Here is a 13,677-nt window from a genome sequence, read left to right on the forward strand (position 1 = left end):
AGAGGAAGTGGTGAGTAATACTGTATATCAATGTTTTTTCACAACTCAAATTCTTGTTGCTCCATTAAAATGGTGTACGTATGAAATAAAGAGAAAATGATTCTTATTATATTAGGTCTCCTCAACTTTGCATGGCATTCATTTCAGTCAAAGAATATAAAGTAAAACAATAACAAAATGTATTAGTAACTATGGATGAGTTATTTGCATATAGATTCCACTTATAATAATTTGATTGTTTTATATAGCAGGCCATTGGTTTCCATACCCTCTGGGAAGACAGACTGCCTGGTTTACAATACACATTGTGATATTTGGAAAAAGTCTTACTATAGCTATTTGTTAAAATGCTACAAATAACCATAAGCCTGGGTATGGCAGAGGGAATGAGGTCATGCTTAGGGTAAATGCTCCTGGGAGAAGGGAGGAAAACGAAGCAGCTCTGAGACTGGAGAAGGAAAGCATAAGTGGATTGGCCTATTCCAAATACTACATTTTATAGTTTAGCACATTATTATTATTATTATTATTGTTATTTTTTATTTATATAGCTCCAACAGTTTATGCAGTGCTTAAAACAATACATATATTCAAGGGGTATGACAAGACAAGAATTGACAGACCAAGACAAACCGATACTCCTGCTCACATTTAATAAATCTATGCTATAGCGTTTATAGATTAAAATGAGGAATTGGCATGTTTTCTAAACCCATCGTTTTGTGTATAAAATAGAGACAGTAATCTTTATTTCCTGTTCTCAAGATCAGTATAATAATTTCTTACCGTTTTGAAATGGTCAAGGGCTATATATTCAGAATAGAACATTGAGATGCAGATCCCACCTTCTCTTATTCAAAATGTTCCGTAGTTTTAGAGCTTTGTACTTTAATGCAAAACATAGAGGTATGTAACATAGAAAATGCAAAACATAGAGACTGTAAAACAAGCCATGATCAAAAGGAAGTTTTGAGAAATGAGTTTAGATAAAAGCTGAGAAGGTGGACATTCTACTGTAAGATCTAGTGAAAACCTTCAGAAATAATCTATAGGGACTAGTTCTATAGCATGTTATAGCATGTTGTTACAGTGTGTACGTGTGAGAGTCAATGGTGTTAGCGGTTGTGTTAGTATATGCTGTTGGCATACGTGTGTGTAAGTAAATGGTGCTAGGTAGGCTGTGTGTGTTAGTATTTGGTGTTAGCATGTTTGTGGGTGTTAGCTTGAGTGTCAGTGTATAATGCTAGAGTGTCAGGGGTGGGCCTAAGGTTAGAGGTCGAAGGAAGAAGAGGGGAACAGTGTGTGTATGCATGTGTAAGTGTTTGGTGTTAGAATGAGTTGGTCTTAGAATGAGTTGGTATGTAAGTGTGTTTGTGTGTTTTAGTTGGAGAGGGCACTGCACCCAGGAGCCACTAACCCTTGGCTCACCCCTGCTAAATGGAACACATAATATAAGCGCCAAAAGAACCTCTTTGAAGGTATAGTGGGTTATGAAAAGAGAGCCACTGGGTTTAATTTACTAGGCTGTCTCAACCTTAATTGGGTTTAACGGAAAATAAAAATGTATGGTTAGTGATTCAGTGACCTAAAAATGTTTTAAACAGACAAATTTACCCTTTTTGCAAGAACGTTATTGCTTAGCATAGTGTATGTAGGACAGTGATGGGCAGGATTTATTTTTAAATTGTTGGCAAAGCTGCTATACTCCAATATATTACATGTATTATTGGGTAGTCATTTTAGTGAGAAATTGGATATTGTTTATAATTTGACTAGTATCAGGTATTGGAGAATTCATACTAAGGCAAAATACTTAGATGGTGTCTGGTTAGGGTGTTAGGGAATGAATTATTAATCAGTGTATTTTCTTGAGTAGCTGGATATGAATAATTAGGGTTTCAATTGAAGTGATTAAAAACTAAGTTTTAAAATTAGTGTGGATATTCTTTTGCTCCTTTATCTTTATGGTAGAATTTGACTCCGGGTTTAAGTATCCAATATCCAATACAGCTAGATTTGCAATTCTTTTTATCAAATTAACAAAAAACTTTCCCAGCTGTGTTTCAGTGTCAGATATGTCCATGAAGATATTAAGTACAGTACTTTACAGTATAGTATGGTACCATCAGACATTATTATTATTATTTATTGTTTATATAGCACCATCAAATTCCGTAGCACTGTAAAAATGGGTGGGCAGGACATAATAAGTAGGATGTAACAAAACAGTTTGACTTACAGAGACATCAGGGGGAACTCCCACCGACTTCAGTGAGCAGTCCTGGCCACGTCCCATAAGGGAAGTCTCCGGGTAGCCGGAGATCAGAAGTTCCCAGGTATGGTGAGGAGGCCTCTGCTCAAACGAGTTTACAATCTAGAGGGATTTAGGGTGTATTACACAATAGGTAAAGGGTAAACGTACCATTGGTAGGGATGGACCAGCCACACTAGTGTAAGTATTGCAGAATAGGGACTAGGAGAGGTGAGCTAAAGGAATATGTATATTACAGTATAGGATGGTACTACCAAGGCTGAGCTGGCGATTTTCATACCTTTTAGCACACCAACAAATTATATAAACATATAATTCTAAATGTTTTCAAAAACTCTTAATGAGACCTAAATACTTGCTAATATTTAAGCAATACTGTTTTCAGCAGAGTAGCAACTTACACTCATAAATCACATTATGCATTATGAGGGGACAACCAAGTGAACCTTCTTTCCTACTAGAAGAGGAGTTCGGGACAAATGCATAGCTCAACAAATCTCATTGATTTACCTATATGTTATAATGGGCCAACTAGCCAAGTCTTGCTCAGTAGGTTCAGTGGGGGCTCCATTCGAAAATTGCAACTCTCATGTAAACTCATGAGTTATCTTCTGGTCTCAGAATAAACTCTGAATATCTCTACAATGTTTAGTGTACCACCATATCTAAAACACTGCTTATTTCATAAAGTTTGTTACTATGCATCATATCCTTTGAACATACATTTCACACAAGGGTCATACCAATAGCATACATTTCACAAAAGGGTCATACCAATAATATAAATTTCACATAAGGGTCATACCAATTAAACATTCATGGGGTAGGCAGAAAACCACCCTGAATCTAAGACAAGGCCAAAGGCTGAGTATGGTCTGTGTCTGGATGGTTCTGCCATCAAATTACTAAATTCTAAATCCACAAATCAAAACCTCAAAGGAAAGAAAAAGTATCACAGCAAGTATCCAGTAACAGCAGAATACTGGTTCTAAATTTGTTTAAATTACCCTTAAATTGAGCAATAGGTTCATGAGTAAACAAAGAGCAATTCTATGTTGCTTGTACACATGTCCTTTATAATAATAATGTATTATTTTCTGCTCAGAGATAACAAACAATCAAAATGCTGTACATTAAACATATATTCTTCCTATCTTACTCATACACGTGTACTGACTACAGGAAGACTCATCATTAGACTTGTGCATTCGTCTTCGGGCGAACATGAAAACGAACACGAAGAGTGCGTTTTCGTGTTCGTTCCGAAGACATGAAGAAGAGAAGACAGTGCAGGTAAAACGTAGGCGAAGACGAAGACTCACACACGAAGAATCTTCGCCTTCGTCTACTAATCTACCCGGTCCCTCCCCCATCTAATTTACCTTATCTTCACAGCATCGCGGGAGTTGACTGAAGTGGAAATCAGAAGGTTCGTCGTCAGGGGTTACAGGGCAGTGTGAGTGAGCCTATTGGTCACCTGCAGGGTCTTCCTCTGGCATCAAACAATTGGTTGATGCCAGAGGAAGACCCTGCAGGTGACCAATAGGCTCACTTGCACAGCCTTTTTAATTCCTGATTTCCGCTCCCGTTAACCCCTGCAATGCTGCGTTGGATAATGGGAGCAGAAATCTGTAGGGTAAAGGGCTGTGCAAGCGACCAATAGGCTCACTCGCACGGCCCCTTACCACTAGTTGCTAGGCAGAAAAAAAAAGCAACCTGGGACCCTGCTGCACCAGTTAACTTAAAAGTCCGTGCCAGTGACCAACAAAGTCACTGGTACGGACATTTAACTGACACAGCAGGGACACCAGTGGTCTCCCCACTGTGTCAGTTAAATGTCAGTGCCAGCGACCAACAAAGTCGCCGGTACGGACATTTAACTTAGTATAAATAGCTTACTATAACTTCGGACAGAATGCTGCCCTCTGTTGGTTTTACATTAAGTAGCATATGCTTGAAATCCAAAGTTATTCTGCTACTCAACGTAAAACAAACAGAGGGCAGCATTCTGTCCGAAGATATATTAGCCATATGTGGCAGTGTGTTCATTTTCATTTATTAATTATTTAAATAAAATATATCCCCATGATCCGCTGGTCTCCCCGCTGCAACAGTTAAATGTCCGCACTCGCAGACATTAATTTTGTCGAACTTCCAAACTCTTTTTTTCTATTTATTTTGGGGTTTTTTTGTATTAAACTGTTAGACGAAAGGATCATGGGAATAAATGCAAATGAGCACACGGCCCCATATGGCTTATATATCTTTGGACAGAATGCTGCCCTCTGTTGGTTTTACATTAAGTAGCATATGTTTGAAATCCAAAGTTATTCTGCTACTCGACGTAAAACCAACAGAGGGCAGCATTCTGTCCAAAGATATATTAGCCATAGTCTAACAGTTTAATACAAAAAAACCCCTAAATAAATAGAAAAAAAGAGTTTGGAAGTTCGACAAAATTAATGTCCGCGAGTGCGGACATTTAACTGTTGCAGCGGGGAGACCAGCGGATCATGGAAATATATTTTATTTAAATAATTAATAAATGAAAATGAACACACTGCCACATATGGCTAATATAGCATCGGACAGAATGCTGCCCTCTGTTGGTTTTACACTGAGTAGCAGAATATTCTGCCCGAGAATATATTAGCTATATATGGTACTGTGATCATTGGTCGACAGCAGGAGGCCCCCTGCTGGCGACCAATGGAGTTGCTGATACACACATTTAAAGTACTGGCGCCAGAGCTGCGTTAACCCCGTATTAACCCCTTAACCGGAAAAAAACGAAGAAAAAACGAATATTCGCCCGAAGAGAAGACAGGAACGGGCGAATATTCGCGGAATACGAAGATTGTTTTTTCCCCGAAGACGAGCACGAAGTCGAACACGAAGAGCCCCCTGGTGCCCAAGTCTACTCATCATACACAATCAACAGCAAAGTTTATACATCTAGAGCCAGAACATTGAAGACAATTTTCAGAATGTTTCTAGCTTACATACAAATTCTGCATTTAAAGGTTTCTACTCCAGGAGTGGTGGTAAAAATAGAAACATCTTCAGGGCAATGTTATACCCCTCATACCGTGTGCCAATGTTTTTCACATGTATTATTTAAAATTGTGTATGCTGGCCTGCATGTGGGCATTTGAGATATGTATCAATTTATCTACAACAGTGTAGCGGGGGAAAATGAATGTATATAGGGAAGTTGTTAAGTTTATACAATCATAAGACAAAATTGTTTGAATTTTGCTATATTATGAATATATAAAAGAAAAAGGTTAGCATTATTATTACTAAAACATCTACTAAGTAATTGAATGGCGTAAGCAGACCACTAGTGCCCTTTAAATAATACATTTATTGTATATACGTACTTTTATACAATAAAAAAGTCTAGATTCCATAACACACTAATAAAATGTAATACATTGTACAACTCTTAAATAAACACCCTGCACACGCACAGACAAGAAATAAACAATAAACCAGTGATGATTTAACTCTTTCAATGCCAACATTGAAGCCACTATACTACTCCAAATACTGAAATAATTAACTTATTACCTAGCACAGAACAGGCCGTACCCAGAACAGTGCTACCTGCCATCCTCTCCGCACTGCTGTGTCTGGGCACCGGGATATCATATCTGGGCACCTTACATGTAACGTACGCGTGACACGGAAGGAAACTAAGCAGGGTCTGCTTTTAATCCAATCAAATATTCACTTTAACCTCCCATATTTGCCAAAATTATCTGTTATTTTTAAAAGAAATATAGCAGTTGGCACATATTATTACCTACAACAAATATATTCATTCAATACAGGGATACAGATGCATAAAAGAAAAATTAGCTACTGGCTTTACCGCATTGGGTATAATTTTTATTTAGGAAAAAAATAGTTTTTTACTCTGCCTTTTATTATTGAATTGTGTGAACCTTTTTTAACCATAGCTGCAACTCTTCCAGATAAACTTGATTCTTCCCAGGGGTTTTTTTTCTTATAATTTGCGTATATGTATAAGATATTTCATGACATCTGCTGTACAATTTCCTGTTTCATAAGCCAAGCGTAAGTGTAATAAACTAACGTTTAATCCTCTACACTAAGATATTTTCAGACAGCTGCATATTAGTCATTTGTATGTATTGTAGCTCTGTTGTCTTAGTCCAGTTTACTAGACAAACACCATTGTCATACTGAGTGTGATAATGAATAGAATGGCTTGGTCTTAATCACCCCATCTAATACTCTGACTAATGAAAGTCTAGGGAGGGAATGCGTACATTGTAGAAACAGGACCTCATTCGCATTGCCATAAAGAATCAAAGCAGTGTGGTGTTTGAGCAGGGAAGGTCACCCAAACTGTCACATGACTAACAGCAATGGCAGCCTCCAGGTTTGGAGATAAAGGAAGTTTATTTGAACAAAATGAAATAAAACCAAGTTTTCCTTTCTGTATACAGCACTGGATTTCAGGGACAAGGAAAACAAAACTTTTTTTTCCCAAGGGGGCATCCAGGAATCATTGGGACATTTTTCTAACCTAGTATGAACTATTTGTGCAAATTTTATGTGTAAATATATAAATTGTTTTTTTTTAATAAATCATTTGTTGTGTGATGTTTCTTTTCTTTTAATAGTGTGAGTTATTGTTTGTATGCCATTATACTTATACTCAATTACCAAAATTGTTATCCTGCTGGGAAAAATAATTAATATTGTCACTTTAATGACAAGCAATAGTTGTGTGAGAGCTGTTCGTATTGAAATGAAATAGAAATATCATATAATTATATATCCACTTTCTGAAAGCTTAATTAGAACTTGAATGTATTATCTTTAATTTCGGATTTTTTTTTTTATTCAATGTTACCGATATCTGGGTCAGCTCTGCTTTCAACGTGAAGTCTTTTTGTTAAGGAAAAATCAAACCATTTTTTTTTACGTATAAATAATAAATTCAGTGAATTCGGTCTCCCTGATTTCATCCATAGTCTGTTTTAGTTTTATCTACGGCTTCACCTATAGATATCTTCACAGCTGCTATTAGCTTAGCCGCTTAAAGAGTAGTCATATTTCTTTTTGCAGGTATCACAGAGTCAAATCATTTTTAATTTATCGTTCAATGCCTTCAATTTTTAGGTTTGGTGAATATATCTCTTAGGGGTTTATTTCCTAGAGTGGGAGTTTGCAGGACAGCTGTGGTTTCATCTCCATGAATGGCTTACTCTTAGTAAGCCTCTTGTCCAAAAAGAGCTTAGTTGGCCTTGTATACTGTATACATATATAAATGCCTTTCTATTATTGGTTTTCGAAATGTCACAAAGAAGATATAATGCCTATAGATGCCTATTAATCCTAAAATAATTGTACAACTTATAATTGTACTACTTTGTTGCATTGTAAATATTTATTCTGTACATTTTTTATATAATAGGCCATACTAATAAAAAAAATTGTTATTCCTTGTCAGACATCTTACAGAAACATACACATGTATTTTCTAAAGCTTTAGAAAATTATTAGACCTTTCCAATTATATAAACATATACTTCCACCTGTATTAACAGGCATTATATAACAGTTTTGTAATTTAAACATAAATAACATGTTGGTTAACTCACCATATAGAGTAAAAACAAGTATGTACAATATTGATGGATAGCATTAAATTGCTTTCTGGTAGTTCTGCAAGTGTAATCCATTTTTATTGTGCTATAACCTCAAAAACAAGCAGAATTTAATAGAAAGTAATGCCTTCTATTGATGATAATTAGCTCCCTGCATCGGAACAACTTTTATTACAAATAAACCAAATGCTTTCAAACATCTACAACTGCACCGTTAAAAAACATCACTCTAAACTAAGGCATTGGTCATTATATACAGAGATGTGAAAATGTAATAGATCTGGAAGCCATACAGATCACCCGGTACATGCTTTAGTACTCCTTTATCATCTTGATTTATTTTATTATGGGTTCATTGCAGTAGACAATAACAAGCTGTATTTATAAATGTGTTACTTACTTTATGTTATAATAGAATGCTCACTAATATTCTCTATGTATTGTTGTCTCAAACCTCAAAACCTGGTAAAATAAATGATTTAAAATATTTGCTCTTTGTGCTTAATGTATTTTACATCTGAAAATTATGACGCAGGCTCTTTTCTGTTATTTTTTTTCTTTCATCCAGAAAGGATATTCTCCGATTTTTGGATGCGGAGAGGGATGTGTCTGTGGTTAAAAGCAGTTTCAAGCCGGGAGATGTTATTCATTACGTTCTGGACAGACGCCGCACTCTAAATATTTCACAGAACTTACATAGTCTGCTGCCTGAAGTATCGCCAATGAAGAGTCGGAGGTTCAAGACCTGCGCAGTTGTTGGTAATTCTGGGATCCTCCTCAACAGTGGATGTGGCAAGGAGATTGACAGCCATGACTTTGTAATAAGGTGAGTTGCCATCTGTTGCTAGAGATTAACACTTGATATGGATCATTTGGACCTCTCAGTCTAGGGCTGCAGACACTATCTATCAAACTCAAGGATTAAGTTGAACTGCACAGTGACTGCAGTGATATATTTGACAGTATTTTTCCACAAAATGTGTGACCCATGTGCCAGTTTTATTTTGTTTCTAGTACTCGTTCATCATTGAAAAGATAAATGCCATAGGATTTATTTAAAGTTGATTTATCTGTCTGCAGTTGTGCTATATATATTGAGTAGCCTTACTTAATTTAATATATAGCAATTTAACTTTTCAAATAGAGGATTTCAGTAATTGGTGTATTCTATATTTGTGCAAGCTATCATCCTTTAGGCAGGCAGCTATAGAGTGTACCTGCAGGTATAGCCTTATTTCTATGCCCTGATATATACATACTTCCTCCCTAGCCTCATTTTTAACCCTTTGTATGCCACACATCCTGTTGCTAATAGTGTATCCCATTTGAAGGGACCTATATATCACATTTTTGTTTTTGATTTTGTTTTGTTTATTTTTCTTAGTTTAGCATTTTCCCTTTAGCAATTACTTTTATGAGAGCAATTTAGCCTCTTCGGCATACCTTGGAACATCCTAATCTGAAAGACTATCCCAGAAGATCTCAGTTATTTGCTCATACATTTTGCTATGGGTTTATGGCTTTTTTTTAGCATATAGATAAGGCATATTGGGAAAACAGAAACATAGAAACAAGTGACGACAGAACCATTTGGCCCATCTAGTCTACCCAACCTCTGAACAGGTTAGAACATTGGACAGTGAAAATAGATAATAAATACAAAAAGAATTAAGACTTCTATAGGGATTAAGATAGAAAACATGAACAAGCAAACAAAAAAGGGGGAGAGAAGATCTCTCTGGTGTGGCCCTTTCAGGAGTGGTAGATTGGGATTTTAGGAAATATTAAGCTATATTGATTGCTTGGAACTGGGAGGGATATATTTCATACAAGGAAGAATAGAGTTAAATTAAAAAGGGCCAGCATTAAGAAAATAATTATATTTGTCAATTTCAGTAAAAAAAACCTGTAGACTGTGTGTATCCAGTGGTATTTCTATATAAAAATATTTCCTGTAATTTCACTTTGGAGTTGCAGGATTATAATGCAGCATTTCCAGCAAGGATACAATACAAAAGAAAGTTTTCCCAAAGTAAGAAAACCTAAAAATCTATGCTAGAGGAATTTACTGAAAAAAGAGGACGTTTTGAACGGAATGCTGCATCTTGAGTCTCAGACGTCGCTGACATCTTTCTGCACCATTGATATATATATATGAGGGACGCATAAAATGGAATCAAATAGAGGTCTGACTACAAGACTAAGATCCAGATCCCCTGCAGCGCTGCAGGGGACCTGGATCCTCATCTCTGGCAGCCTCTGGTGCTACCCGCACATCCTCTGGGGGCTTCTATGGCGGAGCACCGGCATCACATGACCTTCCAGTGCTCCACCATAGAAGCCTTGGCGGAAGTGCCGGCAGCAGCGGAAGTTGTCTGTGCGCATCCTGCAGCTGATTGCTTTGTGTAGGAGTCTATACTGAACGTAGTTGGCGAAAGTCTGACTATAGATTAATGCTACGTTCCTACTACTCTGCTCTCAACCTTGCTAAAGAAACCTACTTCACCTCCCTCATCTCCTCCCTGTCTCACTACCCTAAATGTCTACCCTCACCCAGGAGTACTGGACTCCCTCATCCATTTTCTGATGCCTCACATATTTATGTCTATACCCCACACATGGCTTTTCTGTCTGGGTTGCTTGGAGTTTAAAATAGGCCCAGGTTTAGAGACCCAAACTTCTTCAGTAAAGGGTGATCAGGATTGAATCTCGGCAGAAGCTATACCTGCTCAGTATGCAGAGAGACCATCCGAGAACCTATGACTTCAATGCTTGCAGAGAACTAAAGCTTTCCGGACTATCATTTCATAAGAAATATGCTCAGAAAAAGTGTTGGGGTTTTTTTTATGTATAGTGTTTTCAGAGGGGGTTAAAATCTCCCATACTCAACTAACATATTAAAAAAAATGTTTTCTACAGTGACCATAAGAAATAAATGAATTTGTGAGTATCTTTAGTTAAATATATTTAGTTGAACCAAGTTCATTGTTTTATTTCTTCCACAATTTTCTACCTAAATTGCTAATTTGTTTCCAGGCGAATGACATGAACCTTTTTGATTTTTTAATACTCTTCCATAAAGCTGTTCCTTGGGAAATCAGTGAAGAGTATCTAACTGTGCTACACAATAGCTGCTAAATTCAGGAGCTCAATGATGCTATAAATGTCCATGGGATTTCCCAGAGCTTTGCAGATTCTTACCAGTAATTATGAATGTTCTGACCTTGTAAAACACTAACAGAGCAGACTTTTAGCATGTTTACTTACTGATAAGAGAAAACGCCTATTGTATCCCTTACCTCTTTATAGGTAAAGAGTACAAGTAACCTGGCACTCTTATGTGAGATATTGCATTAATTAAATGTATATATTTATGAAGTGTACTATTTGTGAGGCAATACTAGAATTTCATTAACAAAATAGTGGAAAGTACTTTGCAGGCATGTGGATCTTGAGCAAAGATGATGGAATATACAAGGAAATTGTCAAGAAAGTTATAATAAGTGACTCATAGACTGGAGTTTACAAATATATTGTAACCCTCTACATTTTTCTACAAGCAGAACTATTAGTTTTCCCACATTTAAATACATTACATAAATTTTACAATTCTCTACACTACAAAAACTTGTGTCATGCTGAAATAGAAAAGGGCTTTCACTAAACTTTTCCCACAAAGTTGGAAGCATAGCATTGTCCAAAATGTCTTATGGTATGTCATGCTTCCAACTGTATGGGAACAGTTTGAGGAAGGCCCTTTTCTATTCCAGCATGGCTGTGCCCCAGTGCACAAAGCAGGGTCCATGAAGACATGGTTGAATGAGTTTGGTGTGGAAGAACTTGACTGGCCAGCACCCCATCGAACACTGCTAGGATGAACTGGAATGGAGATTGAGATCCAGGCCTTCTTGTCCAACATCAGTGCTCTACTGGATAAATGGGGAAAACATCCCCACAGAAACACCCCAAAATCTTGTGGAAATCCTTCCCAGAAGAGTGTAAGCTGTTATAACTGCAAAGGGGGAAGTAACTTCATATCGATGTCTATGTGTTTGTCATAAAAGTCCTTGTTGGTGTAATGGTTAGGCGTCCCAATACGTTTGTCCGTATAGTGTGTTTTTGTGCCGTTTCTGTACATTCATCTTATATGTTTCTGTTATCAGGCTCTCTATGGTTGTTTCTCACCATTAGGTTATTGTTCTCATATTATTAGGTTATAGATTGTTGGTTTAGACAGGCTAAAGGGATAGCTACAGGACAGAGACTTGATTAGGTAATGTTAGCTGTGTTACATTCAGACACATATCCTAGCTTCCTTGAGGTTCACTTTTAACCCGTTAACAACCTTAGGATATTCTATTAATAAAAGTAGCCCAAGCAAACGTAGGAAATAATGTTATGTCCTGATTATTTGGTATTGACGTGTATATTTTTGCAATGGTAACCAAAGATCAGATTGACTCTGTGACGCCCTATAAAGCTTAATGCCCCTTGATACAAACAGTGTCATGTGTCTCCAAAGAGAGGTTCACTTTTAAAATGATATTTTGGAATTGGGGATTATATATGTGTTATATATATATAAGTAGTGTAGCGTAAATATATATATATATATTATTTGTTATAATATATACTGTCCCTTTAGACTTTTAAGCTGCATAGAAAATACAGTTTTGTGTGCTCAAACTGTTGGGATTTTTTTGCTAGAAATATCAGATTTCAGTTGTATTTTCCACTAGATCAGCATGTTCATATCTATTATGTACTAGATTAAGAAAAAGGACAGATGCACTGTATTTCAATTATTGTAAATAATATTAAAATATGCTGGGTCTTTTTTCTTTTCCTAGTAACGTACAAAAATAGTGTAATTGCAGCTTTATCTCCCAGGGGTAAATCCAGAAAGATGCATAAATTTCAGACGGAAAAAAAAGAATATAGATTTCTGAAAAATGAAGTGTTTAAATTGCATACTATGGGGATTTTTTGGCAAAGCTTGTAAAATATTGCAGTTAAAAAGGATGGGTAAATAATAAAAGTTGCTAAAGCTGCTAAGCTGGTAAGTCATGTTAGTGATTGTAAGACAGACAATGTGGTTTTGTAAAATAAAATTGGAAACAGTTTGTCTGAGACTCACATGAGGCTATAACGGTTGTTTAGAACATGCCAACAAATTATCTCCAAAATCTTAAAATTCATTTGTTCTAAGTGGATATTATGAAAATGTTAAAATCACTCACTATTTAAAGAGCTCTTAAGCTGCCCAGATTGTAAATCTATTTTGTAAAAGCTTAGGGAAAACACAAACCTAGTGATGTACATTCCGCTTTTTAATTGTAAACATATGATTATTGTATGCATACCGTATACTGCAGTATTGTAATTAATTATAAATGGCAGTGTGTACTAGACAAACAACAAAACAACTAGGCCTTCTAGCCCATTACAACTTCACTTTTTCAGATTGTATTCTATATGGATGTGCTTGTATTATTCTAAAACGTGTAAAAAATAGGTTTTGATGTTATAAAAATAGCATTTAAACATTAAGTTGAATGCAATATGTCCTACACTATTATAGCTTTCCCTACCAAGAGAAATACCCACTATATAGAACAAATATTCATATAAATATAGATTGAGATCACTGAGAAAAAAACCCTTTTAAAGAGGGATTTCATTTTTGTATATGAATATGGCTTAAAGGAAATCTATTAGCAGCATTGTGTATATATCACTTTTATGTTCAATGGAACTGCC

General features: G+C 36.2%; 1 protein-coding gene across 1 annotated transcript in view; it reads left to right on the top strand.

Moving 5' to 3' along the window:
* Positions 1–13,677, top strand: part of LOC149302997 (CMP-N-acetylneuraminate-poly-alpha-2,8-sialyltransferase-like) — a 60,000-nt gene that overhangs the window by 13,334 nt on the left and 32,989 nt on the right. Inside the window, exon 3 of the mRNA XM_089481805.1 lies at positions 8,486–8,743. Within this exon, the coding sequence (XP_089337931.1) occupies positions 8,486–8,743 (258 nt within the window). The remainder of the gene's footprint in view (positions 1–8,485; positions 8,744–13,677) is intronic.

Source organism: Sceloporus occidentalis, unplaced genomic scaffold, assembly GCF_023333645.1.
Source record: "Sceloporus occidentalis isolate IW3139 unplaced genomic scaffold, rSceOcc1.0.p SCAF_16, whole genome shotgun sequence".
Classification (NCBI taxonomy): Eukaryota; Metazoa; Chordata; class Lepidosauria; order Squamata; family Phrynosomatidae; genus Sceloporus; species Sceloporus occidentalis.